We start from the raw sequence: 16,356 nt of genomic DNA on the forward strand, positions 1-16,356 counted from the left end.
CTCGTGGTCAAGGCAGGCAGAATGGTCAGGCAGGTGGGTACAGAGTCCAGAAACAGGCAAGGGTCAAAACCGGGAGGACTAGAAAAAGGAGAATAGCAAAAAGCAGGAGAACAGGAAAAACACTGGTTGACTTGGAAAAACATACAAGACGAACTGGCACAGAGAGACAGGAAACACAGGGATAAATACACTGGGGAAAATCAGTGACACCTGGAGGGGGTGGAGGCAATCAAAGGACAGGTGAAACATATCAGGGTGTGACACGGAACATAAACCGGCTGCGCACGTGCGCCATCCTGCATAAATGTACTTTGTCCCCCCACACCAAACGCGATCACGACAAGCAGGTTAAAATATCAAAACAAACTGAACCAATTGCATTAAACATTTGTCAATTAGCTTGCACTTGCTAGCTAATTTGTCCTATTTAGCTAGCTTGCTGTTGCTAGCTAATTTGTCCTGGGATATAAACATTGAGTTGTTATTTTACCTGAAATGCACAAGGTTCTCTACTCCACCAATTAATCCACACACAAAACGGTCAACCGAATCGTTTCTAGTCATCTCTCCTCCTCCCAGGCCTTTTCTGCTCTGGACTTTATATTGCGATTGGCAACTTTCATAAATTAGGTGCATTACCACCACCTACCTCGTTCGTCTTTCAGTCACCCACATGGGTATAACCAATGAGGAGATGGCACGTGGGTACCTGCTTCTATAAACCAATGAGGAGATGGGAGAGGCAGGACTTGCAGCGCAATCTGTGTCACAAATAGAACCAACTAATTTTAGTCCTTGGCAACGCAGACGCTCGTTGGCACGCACGAGCAGTGTGTGTGCAATAATTGAATAATATAGATTTCTAAATTTATTTTGCACCGCTTGCGCAAGCGACGCGAGCGATGTAGTCAGGGTATAACTGATGTGCCAGATTCCCCCCCCCATGGTCCATCACTCTGATTGGTGAGCCGTCAGGGGGTTGATTTCCTTTCAGTCAGATGTGCTCCCGGGATACCATTTTTTTCCCTCCTTCCTTTCCTCTCCTTTCATTTTTCGGTTTGGTCTCAAGCACAAAATGGTAATAGGTATCCTAGTCTTTTTAAAGTCTTTATTTCTTTGACTTGGTTGCTGCCTGAATTTGTCTAAATGTGATGTTAGTAAACCTTGTTGGCATATAGGCACACTCAAACAGAGTTTGTATAAGCAACAGGGATAATTATTCTCCAGTTACGAGATTGCTGATTTGTATTCCTATCTGCTCCTGTGCTGTTTCCCTGACCCAATCAGGAATGCTGCTTCGAGGCTAGTTTCTGATTGGTCTGCAGTTTGTCTCCCTTTTGGTTGAGTCAGGCCGTTTTTATAGTGTTTCAGTCCTGTTTTGTCAGTTGATTTGAGGTGCCGTTTACGCTTGGCTGTTTTACGTTAATCACAGACTCCATAGCTCCTTTCATATCAACTTATGGTGGACGTTACCTTACTACTCCCGTATTTCTAACACCACACACACGCGGATGGATGGACAAACACACACACAAGCCCACTATCTCTCGCTAACGTTTGAGCTTTCTCACTGACCTCAGCTCCCTGCACCATGTGGTTCCCACGGTGATGATGGCATGTGATAACAACAAAGAGAACCTCTGCAACGAAGAAGACTACCAAGACATACCTGGGTCGTACAGGGACGAGGAGGATGAAGATGACGATGAAACACTGTTTTCAAGTAAGTGTTTTGTTTACTACGGTTGGGGCCGTAGTGGCTGTTTGGTCTCTGCTTAGTGGCCATTCCTCCTGGTAACAGCCTCAATGGCTACTGGGATATGTAGTTTCAGAGCTCTCCTTTCATTGGACCTCTCCATTTCATGAGCTGTGAATCCCATTGGTTCGCCTCCCTGATTGTGACCAATCAAAGCACCGAGGTGACAGTGGTGTGTGTCATGAAACACACACACACGATGGCTAGTCCTCAGATACCCTGTTCCAGTAGTTCCCTTCAGCAGTGAATTATTGATTTGAGGCCCATTTCAAGCTCCCGAGTGGCGCAGCGATCTCTAAGGCACTGCATCTGTGCTAGAGCCGTCACTACAGACACTGGTTCAATTCCAGGCTGTATAACAACCGGCCGTGATTGGGAGTTCCATAGGGCGGCGCACAACTGGCCCAGCATCGTCCGGGTTAGGCTGTCATTGTAAATAATGATTTGTTCTTAACTGACTTACCTAGGTAAATAAAGGATAAATAAAAAATCTGAAGCATTTATACACACACACACCTCTCTGTAATCTGGTTATGTAAACAGAGGAGTGGGTTGGAATCAGTAAACACACTCCCATCCTGTAGCACTCACTGGAGAGGATAAAAGTTGTGACAATTTAATTGCTAGTGCATGAGTTAGCTACTGGTGGTGTTAGTTATTCAATTTTATAAACATTTAATGGACAATAATGTGTGTGTGTGTGTGTAGGTACCCTGGCTCTGAAGGTATTGAGGAAGGACTCCTTGGCCATTAAGATCAGTAACCGTCCGTCTGTGAGAGAGCTAGAGGAGAAGAACATCCTGCCCAGACAGTCAGACCAGGAGAGACTGGAGTTCAGGCAGCAGATAGGCACCAAGCTCACACGGTGAGACGCACACACATACACCCTCCCTATAGCAATGGCTAGGAGGGCACTCAGTTCCTATATACAAACACACACAGCTGCTTTTTAAAAGATTGTATATAGCTATCATGGTGCTTCCGCACACACACACACAGCTCCCCTATGTCAGCACCTGTACACCCTGCTCTGGCCTGGTTGAGAAGTGACCTGGGGGAGAGGCGAGACAGAGATGAGATGCAAGGAAGTGAGAAAAGGGAGCGGGATGGGGGATGGAAGGAAACCGATGAGGAGCGTGGGAGATAGACGAAGGAGAGTAAAAGAGAGCCTGTCATATTATCTTGAATATGCCAGTGAGAGGGCGGACAGCTTCAAGTGGGATTTTACCTTCACAGAGTACAGAACATAAATCTGGCAATACAGGAATAAAGAATTCAGTTTCCTTCCTTTCTTTCGCCTCACTTTCATTTGTTACACTCACTGCTTCTTGCCTCCTCCCTCGCTTCCTTCCCTCCATCTAATTCTCTACCTACCTCTCCATCTCTCTGCTTCCCCTTTCATTCCTCCCCTCTCTCAATTTTTCTTCTCCCTCCCTCCCTCCCTCCCTCCCTCTTGTTGCTGTGTGAATCCCTGTCAGACTGTTGAGGTGGTAAATACATCTGAGGGAGTCATGGCTCACAGAGGAGACTGGTCTGACATCAGAAAATAAAACAATAAAAGACTTCAGGAAACGGTCCTGACTGACTTTAGTTTAATTTTCTCAGGAGGTTGAGTCAACGGCCAACTACAGAGGAGCTGGAACAGAGAAACATACTCAAACGTAAGTAGAACAGACTAGATAGGCAGAATACACATTTCCAGTTTCTCACGAAATGGACAATAGTGACTTTTCTATTTTGTTTTATTCTATTCAAACCTGTCTCTCCCTCTCTCAGCGCGCAATGAACTGGAGGAGCTAGATGAGATGAGAGAGCTCAAGAAACGCCTGTCTAGAAAGGTGAGAGGGGGGAGGAGGAGGGTGAGGGGGGAATAGGGTATCACTTTTCATTAGATGGCAGATTAGAAATATAAAAGCATTACCTGTTATGACATCAAGTTCTCATCCTCTGTTGTGTAACATAAGTGGTGTGTGTGTATTTCTCTAACGGTTTGGATGATTGCCTGAGAGGCCATCTTTATTGTTTTACGGTTGAGAACAACACAATAATCCATATCTACTGCCCCCGAGACCCTCAGCCACCACACACATACTCTGACAACCCTTTTCTCCTGTCCCCAGTTGAGTCAGAGGCCTACAGTGGAGGAGCTGAGGGAAGCTAAGATCCTGACCCGCTTCAGTGACTATGTAGAGGTAGCCGACGCCCAGGACTACGACAGGAGGGCAGACAAACCGTGGACAAGACTCACAGCTGCAGATAAGGTAATAACACTCACATGCAGTTGCGCACACCACACACACATATACAATCACACACAAGTCAGAAAAAAAACAGTATACGCATGACAAGAGTTGAAAAATTACAGGAACTTTCAATAAATTCCCTGGTTTTCCTGAAATCCCGGTTGGACGATTCCCAGAATAAGAAGGGAATAAGAAAATCTCCAACCAGGATTGCTGGGAAACCAGGGAATTTATTGAAAGTTCCTGGAATTTTGCAACTCTTGTCATGCGTATACTGTTTTTTTTCTGACTGATCTCCAGTTCTGTTTGTCCCTTGTAGGCTGCTATACGTAAAGAACTCAATGAATTTAAAAGCACAGAGATGGAAGTGCATGAGGGTAGTCGGCATCTAACCAGGTATGTATGTCACAGCCATACTACACTCTGCAACACAACACAGATACACTTGCCCATACTTCAAGCAGTGTATACAGTAACTAATTATCTCTCTCCCTCTCTGTCCTGGAGGTTTCATCGACCATAGTTCTTCTTATGCCATCTTTTTCAAGAACCTCAAGTGCTGGACCTCAAAACTGCTGCCTCTGTACCACACCCCTCCCCTTCCAGACCAAAATGCAACCAGACCAGAACTGGACCAGAACCACACTAGAACCAGAGTAGAATGTGATCTGAACCTGACCGTAAACTTAATCTGAACCTGGCGGGGTGTGTACAGAACTGGGCGACTGACACTTCTACAGGCTCCAGTGTTGACCCAAAATGGCTACCAATGAATGTAAAGGGCAGACTGGACCAACTACAACAGTATTTTGGTCCAGTGGTCACAGTGTGGGCGGGTTGCGGAGAGGGACTGTCATACACATGGAGACTGACAGAAGGCACTAGACTGACTGGCTTCTCTGTCAGCGGAGATTATATGGACTAAAGTATTGTTTTTTTTTTAATAGCCTTATTATAATTGTTAATAATGAAGATGGTTAATGTGGTTAATTGCACTTTGGTTTTTGACAGTACTCTATGGAGGAGTTATGGAACTCTGCTCCTATATCTGTGCCAATGGGACTTTGGGATTGTGGGAGATTGAGTTTGGCAGGGTATCTAAAAAAATAAAAAATACAGAGACCAACAACTGATTGGGAGAAATTATTCTCCTCCAAGGGCTCCTGTTTCCAAAACAGAGAGACCAAGCCCTTTCAATCAGATAGGACTGCAGAATAGGATTCTGTAATAAGTGTGTTGCAGTACTACTTACAATGCCGTATACACCATGTGCTACTCTGGAAGCTGTAGTATGAGAATATGATCAGAATATATACCCATTAAATGTTGAAATACAACACATCCTGTCCATGTTGAAACAGTATAGAAATATGAACCTAGCAATAATTGAACTTTTCTTTCCTCCGGGGCTGCATTCAAGAGAACAATTACTGGGAACATTTCAGAGAGCTGCCTGCTCAATACCAAATACACTTTGAAACGCTGTTATGAGTTGTGATCTTGAATGCAACCCAGATCACCATTATTATTGTTGAGTTCTGCAACCCTCTGTATAGTGTCACTATACCTGTCATTGTTTACAGGGATGAAAACAGTCAAATGTACTTTGAATGACATTTGATAAAGTATGTTGCCTATACAATGTTTCAGCAGAGTGCTCCATAGACTGGCAAGTTAACGGTCAATAGTTATGAAGGGAATGGAATTTAGATTTCTGAAAACAGGAATTGTATGGTTCCGCCTTGTTTAGCCTCATAGTGGAGAACCGACATTAGACAACTCTTTGGCTGTAAATGAAAGTACACTACAACCTTTAGCTCATACACAGAGACATTTCAAAATTGTTATTTTATACTAAACACATGCAGGTGATGGTCTTGATCGTTTAGCCGGAGAACCCTTTGACTTGTGGTGTATCTTGGTATGCGTGTGTATACAGGGACATGTTCATAAGGTACAAAACATGGAAAATGTTTTACAACGGAGTGCTTACTAAACACGACCCAGGACCGTCTCCCTGTGCCTCTCCATACTAAGAAAAGAAAGAGGACATTCTTTGGGAATTACTGTATAAGACGTGTACATAATACAAAATAAACAAATGTTTTTCTTTTTTGTACAGAGGGAAACTGCATGTGATGATTGTTAACTTATTGTTCGTCTTCTATCATGTATGCAGTTTCTTATCTAAAGGAAACTTAATAAAAAACATTCAAAACTGCTTTTCCTCAACCGTCTCTATGCCATACATATGTAGCATCACCAACAGTGAGAACTTAACTCACCTTTAAATGAAACCACAGTGTTTCATAATAGAAGTAGAACAGTATATTTGAGTGGTTTTAATGCACTCAACATTCTCTGTCATTAAATGTATGTTTATTGACATACATGATTTAACTATGCTCTTCTGCTAGACATTCACATGCCAAGCGACGCCACCTCTAACTTCCTTCCATCAGGACATGTTCAAGGAAAGGGGCTTCATTTGGAGTAGACTGAACCGAGTAAGTTGGAGGAGTTGGCAAGACAACACAAATGGATCTGGGACCAGGCTATTAAAAACAGAGTGGACTGCTTCTGTGATCCAAAATCAGTCTGCTCAGTAAGCCTCCCTAAGCACAGGTCTGGAACCAGTTTCCCCAACCATATATATAATTTTTTTACCTTGGACCGGTCCTTAGTACAGACATTATATCCATTGAGTCAACTCATTGGATGTTTGTTAGTGGCAGAATTCTCCAGTTGAGGGGAGAGAGAGTACAAGCGTATCCCAATGTCATTGACCCCCTTCAAGAGTGTCTGGCTGGGGATCTGGAGATCTGTGATTCTATATAGAGTGCATGGGGGTGCCACAGGTCAATGGCTTTAGTCAATATGGCATCTGTGTTCTCTTGTGGCACCTGCTAGAGGAAGGAGAAAACAAAACAAATCAATGTGATTGGTAGAGAAATGAGGTAAATCATTTTGGTTGGCAGGGGTATGGTCTTAGACAGGTCTAAAGAAACATGATATGAAGAAAATGTAGTCTATTCAGAGGAACCGAACACCATATTATGAGTTGTCCTTCTGTTTGGCCCTGATCTAACTATGCCATAAGGCTATGAGCAATACTAGTTCATTTAGAAGACAAGATTTGCTTAAAATTCTGTGCCACTATTTTATAGTATGAAGAATACAATTGAACATAAATGAAAAAAACAGAAAGGATATTTTTTCCAAACAATTTGAGGGAGTGCGCAAGTCCGGTTATTCTGTGTTGAGCGGTTAACAAAGAAACATCCGGTTATTCTGTGTTGAGCTGTTAACAAAGAAACATCCGGTTATTCTGTGTTGAGCTGTTAACAAAGAAACATCCGGTTATTCTGTGTTGAGCTGTTAACAAAGAAACATCCGGTTATTCTGTGTTGAGCTGTTAACAAAGAAACATCCGGTTATTCTGTGTTGAGCTGTTAACAAAGAAACATCCGGTTATTCTGTGTTGAGCTGTTAACAAAGAAACAGGTAGTCGTTGATCAAATCTTTCTCACAGGCTACAAGTGAAGACAGACACATCGGGGACGCAACTGCGTGTGTCCTTATCCAATTCCGAGGCACATATTGAAGATATTCGAAGAACTGTCCACATTTACTTTTTGTCAGCCAGTAAGATGAGCAGGCCTAACAAACAGCAAAAGCACTAGCCTATGTCAATGTACTTTCCCCCATTTTTCCAAAAGTTGACCCATTTTATTCTGTGAGAGAAATAAATTTTCCCAACATAGTCTGGAACAGGTTTGGTATAAGATAGATCCCAAATTAATACAACCACTAGCATAAAAAAATCCTGTTTTAAGCAATGAGCCTGACGCAAAAGATGAGAACGTTTAGCTTAAAAATGTTGATAAACTATTAGGCTATTTCTTCACATTATAAGCGCAGCAATGCGCACACGGCAGTAGGCTATAAGCACAAATGTTCCATTAGCAGGAAAACACCATTCTCAAAAGTGAACACAAATGTGATTATGCATGTAATGCTTTTATTATAAAGATGCTTTTTTATGGTGAAAACGTTCTTCCCCAAACTTGAAACTCACGTATGTATGTATGTATGTATGTATGCATGTATGCCAGTTAGGCAAAACATCCCTTGTAATGTGGATTAATGTGCTTCAATTTAAGAAGTTATTTTGGCCACTTTAGTTGTGATACAAACTTTAGGCCTATGGGCTAGGCTACATGAGGTGTGCGTCTATGCACTTGAAAAAGTAGCCAAAAAAAGAATGCGCTGTTTCTTGCCTTAAGCTGGGCATCATTCACAAGTGATAATACAGTATACCATTCACAAGTGATAGGCTAATATTGTCACCCATCACACTATTCTTGATTTAATCTTGTCTTTACATACACTAAATAACATATGTGTGAAATTTGTTTTGATTTAGAATGGACCATTATCATGCACCTGTCTCGAAACAGGGGCAGCGGGGAAAATACATGTCATCTATGCACTTAAATAGTAAACGAGGACACGTTTCCCGTGATTAATGTTCATGCCAGCCAGGTGAGAATCCCGACTGCAGTGTGTAGTCCGGGGCCGGGCTCAATGTGGGCGGAGTCAAACGTCGGGCCGGGCTCAAACGCGTTTAACCCGAACCCTTCCCGAACCTTTCCCGTCCTTCAAGGTCACCCAAGTTGAGGTAAACGTTGAATCTTAATCAAACCTAAATGAATATAAATATAAACCATGAAAGTGAGACTGTCATTAGGCATAATGTACTTTGTAATATTCATGTTATACCAGTGCAGCGGTATATTTTATTGCTAATTGCTCACAATGAGGGAATCTTATTTGGACAAATCTGCCTACTTGAGCAGTAAGCCTAGGTTTACATATACAGTTATGCAATCGACTTCTTTCTTCAATGTATGCCTTGCTCTGTTTGGCTGGCTCTAAATGTGTATCGTTGATGCCATTCCCTTAGTTCGCTATAGAGAGTCTACACATAGTATATACAATAATGAAATCAGCTGGTCCCAACATGCATGGCAAGTCAAGAAAAGTCATTGTAATTTGTCCACACTGCAAACTGAAGTTAAATAAGAAAAACTTCAAAACATATTTACGAAGAAAGCATACACATTGCTTTGAAACAGTATCCAATGAAAGATTTTTGGCATGTGAGTACATTGATGTGAGAAATGGTGTGTTTTCAGTCAAAAATACATTTTCTGGTCCAGCAACACCCATATATGTTGTGAAAAATACTTGGGCTAATTCAGTTCCAACTGTGTTCAAAACTGTTATGCATGCTGAAGTATAAAAAGCTGTTGAATTGTACTTTTTCTTTACTTTCACATACACCGTGTTCACAGAAACATTGCTCGGATCTCGTCTCCTGGACCTTGGAGGACTTTTGGTGTGGATGATGTTATTCCACTGAACTGTACCATTTGATTGTCATTCCTTTATTGAAAATTGTACCTTGTTCACACGACCTATCAAAGCAAGGTTTCTCAAACAACTGTGGGGTGTTTGTTTTGATGGTAAGATGCTGCCTATTCAGTATATTATATTAGTCCTATTTTCTGTTATAATATATGAAAAGTTATTATTTATGTGCTTGCAGCATGCAAAGCACACTTGTTATTGCTCATACTTTTTCTTGTTTATTATTCTTGACACTTTTTGGGACCTATTTCCTACAGTTTTTACACTACATACACAATTCATACATCAAACTCCTGGAGAGCTGGATTCTGATGTGACATGCTGTGACAACTTGTTATTATTAATATTTACTATTACCATTATTGTTGTTACCATAACTATCCAACTTAACCTACTCTTTCTTAACTTACAGTACGCTCTGTACATTGCATGTTAGTATTGTACCTTCCGGAGACACCTGAAACCCCACCTCTTTAAGGAATACCTAGGATAGGATAAAGTAATCCTTCTGACCCCCCCCTTAAAAGATTTAGATGCACTATTGTAAAGTGGCTGTTCCACAGGATGTCATAAGGTGAATGCACCAATTTGTAAGTCGCTCTGGATAAGAGCGTCTGCTAAATGACTTAAATGTAAATGTATTGTGAAAGTGGGGTGTAATCTGTCTTGATCACCCAATGAGGCACGACTCTTAATATTTATTCTTCAAGGAAGCAGATGTTTTTCTAAGGGACACCCTAGAGGCAGCAAGGTGACGTGAACTCCAAACATTTAAAGGCACTGTTTCCCTCCCTAGTGTAATTGAAATGGACAGGGATGACCACATTACAAGCCTTAAAGAACTACGGTTGTATAATGGCCTGGATGAAGAGGAAAATATTCTCCTCTAGGAACCATTCATGTTCCAGTTACAGAGAGATAAGATGTCCTATGTGGAGGCAGTTGACAAGACAATTACTGTCTTTGCTTCTTTTGAGGAGCAGGAGCGAAGCCATTTTTGAGGAATGGTCAAACCTTGTTTTTGTCTGCTGTGTTAATTGTTTCAATTGTTAATTGTGTTATGTTGTTCAGTAAAGATGACGTAGCATGAAGTGAAAAGTGTTACAACCCACCTACTGGTACTTTATATAATATTTCTTACGATCTTCAAAAATTAAATATGTTTGTATTCAACGTGTGCCTTACGCAAACGTGTGTGTTTGTATTCAGTGTGTGACTGTCAAACCTCAGATGGACAAAAAAAGGTGGGCGGGGTCAAACGTTTGACCCCCTCCCCCCATCGGCTTCCTATTTCGCAACAAAGCCTCCTTCACTCATGCTGCCAAACATACCCTCGTAAAACTGACTATCCTGCCGATCCTTGACTTCGGCAATGTCATTTACAAATTAGCCCCCAACACTCTACTCAACAAATTGGATGCAAGCCTCCCGGGTGGGGCAGTGGTCTAGGGCACTGCATCGCAGTGCTAACTGCGCCACCAGAGTCTCTGGGTTCGCGCCCAGGCTCTGTCGCAGCCGGCCGCGACCGGGAGGTCCGTGGGGCGACGCACAATTGGCATAGCGTCGTCCGGGGTAGGGAGGGTTTGGCCGGTAGGGATATCCTTGTCTCATCGCGCTCCAGCGACTCGTGTGGCGGGCCGGGCGCAGTGCGCGCCAACCAAGGGGGCCAGGTACACAGTGTTTCCTCCGACACAATGGTGCGGCTGGCTTCCGGGTTGGAGGCGCGCTGTGTAAAGAAGCAGTACGGCTGGTTAGGTTGTGCTTCGGAGGACGCATGGCTTTCGACCTTCGTCTCTCCCGAGCCCGTACGGGAGTTGTAGCGATGAGACAAGGTAGTAATTACTAGCGATTGGATACCACGAAAATTGGGGAGAAAATGGGATAAAAATTTAAAAAATAAAAATAAAAATTGGATGCAGTCGATCAGTGCCATCCGTTTTGTCACCAAAGCCCCGTATACTACCCACCACTGCGACCTGCATGCTCTCGTTGGCTGGTTCTTGCTACATATTCGTCGCCAAACCCACTGGCTCCAGGTCATCTATAAGTCTTTGCTAGGTAAAGCTCCGCCTTCACTGGTCACCATAGTAACACACACCCGTAGCACGCGCTCCAGCAGGTATATTTCACTGGTCATCCCCAAAGCCAACACCTCCTTCGGCCGCCTGTCTTTCCAGTTCTCTGCTGCCAATGACTGGAACGAATTGCAAAAATCACTGAAGTTGGAGACTTATATCTCCCTCACTAACTTTAAGCATCGGCTGTCAGAGCAGCTTACCGATCACTGCAGCTGTACACAGCCCATCTGTAAATAGCCCATCCAACCAACTACCTACCTCATCCCCATATATATATATTTTTTTTGTTGCTCTTTTGCACACCAGTATTTCTACTTGCACATTGTCATCTGCACATCTATCACTCCAGTGTTATTGCTAAATTATTTTGCCACTATGGCCTATTTATTGCCTTACCTCCTTACTTCATTTGCACACACTGTATACAGATTTTCTATTGTGTTATTGACTCTGTTTGTTTATCCCATGTGTAACTCTGTGTTGTCGCACTGCTTTGCTTTATCTTGGCCAGGTCACAGTTGTAAATGAGAACGTGTTCTCAACTGGGCCTACCTGGTTAAATATTTTTTTTTTTACTAAAATTGAGTCCGGCCCCGAATTGCACACTGCAGTCAGGGGTACTTGAGCCAGGTAGGCAATACTCCTGTTGTAAAGATAAGCAATGTGACTAATATTAGGAAAGTTGAGAAATAAATATAGTAGGCCTAGCCTATTGAAAGCTGATGGGATCCTCCTCTTTTTAAGAGGCCATCACTCTGTATCACCTTTTTTCTGTACTTTCATCACCTTTTTTCTGTATTCTTCATGCAATTTCATAACCTATAGAAATGTTTCGCATCATGAGCCCACAGGCTCTCATGAAGTGTTTGATTAGATTTTCGATTATATTTGCATTGATGTCAGAGTGATTAGAGGGACAATAGAGTGCCAAGAACCAGGCAGATAGCAAGTTTGGTAGGCTACTAATGACAATGAGCAGTATCAGAGCTTGGAGAAGCCGTGACTAAACGGTCACATGGAATTTGACTGCTGTCATGACTTGTGACTGCCATTGTGGTGGTAATATGGTCACCGTAACAGCCCTAGGCTTGGCTGTGCTTTTGGTGTGTTCTCTTCACTACTGTCTGCCTGGTGAGAGACAGGGATGTCTATGGGTTTAATAGTGAGGTGTTAAAAAGGTTAGTCTTCCAGAGTTTCACCTGTGTTGGATGTAGCTTGTGTGTGAGACTTTCCACACATGGATCCTGTACATTGAGGGCAGAGGGAACCTCTGACTGAATGTGCTAAGTTTCTCCACATCTGACAGAGAAATACACAAGTAAAAAGGCACAAGGTAAGCAAACGACACAAGGAAGGCAATGTTAATAGCATAGGCCTACATAACAATGAAGGTAGAAGGTGGAAGCATCAGTACTAACAGTAATAGTTATTGTGGTGCACTTGTTGTAACAGTAATACTGTGCTGTCACTGTGGTAATAATCCAATGTTTATGTTGCCCATACCCAATGGGTTTTCTTTCATAAGTATCTCCAGTGATTTATTCTCCTCCACCTTCTCATAATAGGCAGAACAAAGTTCCTCTGGGGGTCTTCTGCCATACTGACACCTGGACAAATTACAGAAGGGTATTGATGTGTCTCCGGAAAATCACATTAACATCACAGCACAGTTAATCTGGCAGACTGATAAAGTTTATCAGGCAGGCTAGTTGACAGTACTGCTGCGTTTACATGGTACAAGGCAGACGGCGAACCGGATGTCATTGCTTTCAACGAGAGCACGACGTCAACTTTTGCCGTCTGCCATAGTAGTGTTGTTTTCTACCGGATGTAGATTTACACTGAAATCAAGATAGCAGCGCTTGCTTTTGCCGCCACCTTCTGCATATCGACTGGTATGGCGGTTTTGCGTCCCTCGTCTAAACGCAGCATAACGAACACTAAAGAAAACACTGATAAACATTGAATCTACCTCTACAATAAAAAGTGATATAGATTGCGAGACAACATCAACATTGATGATAATCAATCCAAGTTAGCTTTTTTGACAGTGCTATCAATGACAGTCAACAGTTACTATAGTTTCAGCAGGTGTTTATTCCACAAATGACCACCGGCTAAATCTATGAAGTTGAAATGTCTATTTACTCTGTTCCATCCCACTGCCTCATCAACACAGTCTGGCAAGTTATACACTAAGATCTACACTGTAAAAAACATCTAGACATTATCTCTCATTTCTTTTAAACTAGCATTTGTTTTTTAACAGCGGAAACTTATATTAACCTTACTGTGTGTCTTCGACATTTGCAATATTGAAATTAGATCTCCAGCTGTCCCATAATGAACGTGTCTGGGTTCGGGACGAGACAAGACAAGACAGGCCAGCAGCTTTTCTCAGCCATTCGAAATCATGAATCAGCTAGCATCATTTTTTTATGGACATATACAAATAAATGTCAATAGAAAACACTTCAAACGAAACGAAATCCAGGTAGTTTGCGGTCTTTCCAGCTTCAGTTTGATTGTGTTAGCTGTGTTGTTGGCTAGCTCCTCTGAACATTTGTCCTGACGAGAGCACATGTTCTATGCCATGTGAAATTGCGCATCATTACATTAGCTCACTGTTATGGATGTAAATTATAAAAATAAATGTCACTAGAAAACAGCTTAAACAAACGCAAATGCAGCTACTGTTTTTCGGATTGCACTGTTTGACGTGACTAAATTAACGATAGTTGGCTAGCTGGCAAGCGAGGAATAACAACGTTGCCAGTCCGTTCTGAATGTTCCATTGCCATACAAAACAAAAACGCTCAATGACTCGGTCGTGGCTCAGACAACCGAACCGATAGAATGAAACCTTAGATTTGTGTCGGGACTAGATGTCGTGGAAGGATAAAATAGTATGAATATATTTATCAAAATAACATTAAAGAAAATGACGGTCAGTATTTGAGTATGTATAAAACGGATAATGCTGTTGTAGCCGGTATTTGGAAACGCCAGCTTCTCGAGCATTATCACTTAAGTTAAATGTAGCCACAGAACAATTGATGTAACTAGCTACGCTTGCAGTTTCTAGTATTTTCTGTGACAGCATTAAAATGATAGTTTACCGACAACCATTGAAAACTGTGCGATGAATAGACCTACATACAGAAGTACAATTTATTGTTAAAATGTGCTTTCGGTAAAGCTCCTACAGCCTCCTACCCTGTTGCACCAGTGGGCCTCTGCATCCACGCCCTTTACAAGTTGCAGTCACTCTGAAGGCACGCGTCTTCAGCAAGCTAGCTAATTAGCTACGGTAACCACTATGGTGTATTTCTCATACCAATGCATAGCCGCGGAAGTAAGGGTGCTGCAACACCCCCTGATAAATCAAAATAAAATACATTTTTATTTTTAAGCAACAAAAAAAGTAGGGTACATCATATTATTTGCTGTAGTCACGTTTTGGTGTAGTGTAGCTGGGAGAAAAACTACTGCAGTGGTTCCCAAACTTTTTATAGTCCCGTACCCCTTCAAACAGTCAACCTCCAGCTGCGTACCCCCTCTAGCGCACTCTCAAATGTTGTTTTTTGCCATCATTGTAAGCCTGCCACACAGACACTATACGATACATTTATTAAACATAAGAATGAGTGTGAGTTTTTGTAACAACCCGGCTCACGGGAAGTAACAAAGAGCTCTTATAGGACCAGGCCACAAATATTAATATTATAATAATCAATAATTTTGCTCTTTATTTAACCATTTTACATATAAAACCTTATTTGTTCATCGAAAATTGTGAATAACTGTGGGGTTTTATAAGTTTTTTTGACATGCTTAACTAACTGTAAGCTAATAGGGCTTCTTATGCATTAAAGTTTGAATTACTGACTCATGTGAACCTGCATTTTCCATTGTTCTCACTCTTACCAGTGCTCTGTCTAACCATGAGGCCACAGCCTGAAATATGTGTGTGTATGAAATATGTGTGTGTATGCAACAAATGTATCAGTAGTGTGAAGCTGTACTGTGTGACCGAGACTGTGCTAATCTTAGAGAGACACAGGAGGGGGTGAATCATGAGACTGCTGACTGTGGTGTACAATGGACAATAACAGATAAGCTATACACACGAAGAACATATGGGAGGTTCTGAGTAATACTATAACACGCGTGATTGAATATTAGCAACTGTATTACATATGATTGAATACTATAACAAACGTGATTAGCAACTGTATTAAATGTGATTGGCCTGGGCACCTGGGTGTCTGTGTGTGTGTGCTGGAAGTAACAGTTAGAGCCAGATAAGAGTGCTGGGAAGCTGTAGATAGCCTTGAGCGAGAACAGTGGACATTGTATACAGGTGCGAATATCTCAGACAATGTTATAAAACTGTCTGACCCCAGTCTCTGGGGTGAGGGAGCGTAATCTACACAGCAACAGCGACAGGACACCAGAGAGCGCAAAGGGGCTGGGACCAGCTTATGTGCCAACACCAACGATAGGCTGGGTGAGTCTAAACCACGCCCAGTCTCTACTCTGACAGGCCGGCTCGGAAGTGGGAACTCTCTCTGTCACGAGTATAATATACTATCTTTGTGCAGTGGACCCGTATATACGAAAAATGTATTTGCCATTTAACTTTTGAATTAAACAATTATTTTAAACCAAGTTCAGGTGTGATATTGTTCCTATCTCAGTTGAACTTTCGCAACCCTAACATAACTCACCACAGGTTAATGAGAAGGGTGTGCTTGAAAGGATGCACATAACTCTGCAATGTTGGGTTGTATTGGAGAGAGTCTCAGTCTTAAATCATTTTCCACACACAGTCTGTGCCTGTATT

The 16,356-nt window shown here is 42.2% G+C and overlaps 1 protein-coding gene and 1 long non-coding RNA gene across 4 annotated transcripts in view; one reads left to right on the top strand and one right to left on the bottom strand.

The window, feature by feature from the left end:
• Window positions 1-6,220, top strand: part of LOC129869530 (phosphatase and actin regulator 1-like) — a 44,662-nt gene extending 38,442 nt beyond the window's left edge. For 2 of the 3 annotated variants that reach the window (XM_055944008.1, XM_055944007.1), the window contains exons 7-13: window positions 1,581-1,723; window positions 2,465-2,621; window positions 3,362-3,417; window positions 3,533-3,594; window positions 3,877-4,017; window positions 4,319-4,395; window positions 4,507-6,220. In XM_055944008.1, coding sequence (XP_055799983.1) covers window positions 1,581-1,723; window positions 2,465-2,621; window positions 3,362-3,417; window positions 3,533-3,594; window positions 3,877-4,017; window positions 4,319-4,395; window positions 4,507-4,522 — 652 coding nt within the window. In that variant the 3' untranslated portion in view covers window positions 4,523-6,220. Of the gene's footprint in view, window positions 1-1,580; window positions 1,724-2,464; window positions 2,622-3,361; window positions 3,418-3,532; window positions 3,595-3,876; window positions 4,018-4,299; window positions 4,396-4,506 lie in introns of all 3 variants that reach the window. The other variant, XR_008761963.1, reaches the window with a different exon arrangement.
• Window positions 6,221-9,949: 3,729 nt separating this feature from the next.
• LOC129869532 (uncharacterized) lies at window positions 9,950-14,849 on the bottom strand. The gene is made up of 3 exons (XR_008761964.1): window positions 14,727-14,849; window positions 13,014-13,117; window positions 9,950-12,809 (listed from the first exon to the last, which is right to left on the bottom strand). It is a non-coding gene; the product is annotated as an uncharacterized LOC129869532 (long non-coding RNA).
• Between the last annotated feature and the right edge of the window lie 1,507 nt (window positions 14,850-16,356).

The sequence above is a fragment of the Salvelinus fontinalis genome, chromosome 14 (genome assembly GCF_029448725.1).
Source record: "Salvelinus fontinalis isolate EN_2023a chromosome 14, ASM2944872v1, whole genome shotgun sequence".
Taxonomy (NCBI): Eukaryota; Metazoa; Chordata; class Actinopteri; order Salmoniformes; family Salmonidae; genus Salvelinus; species Salvelinus fontinalis.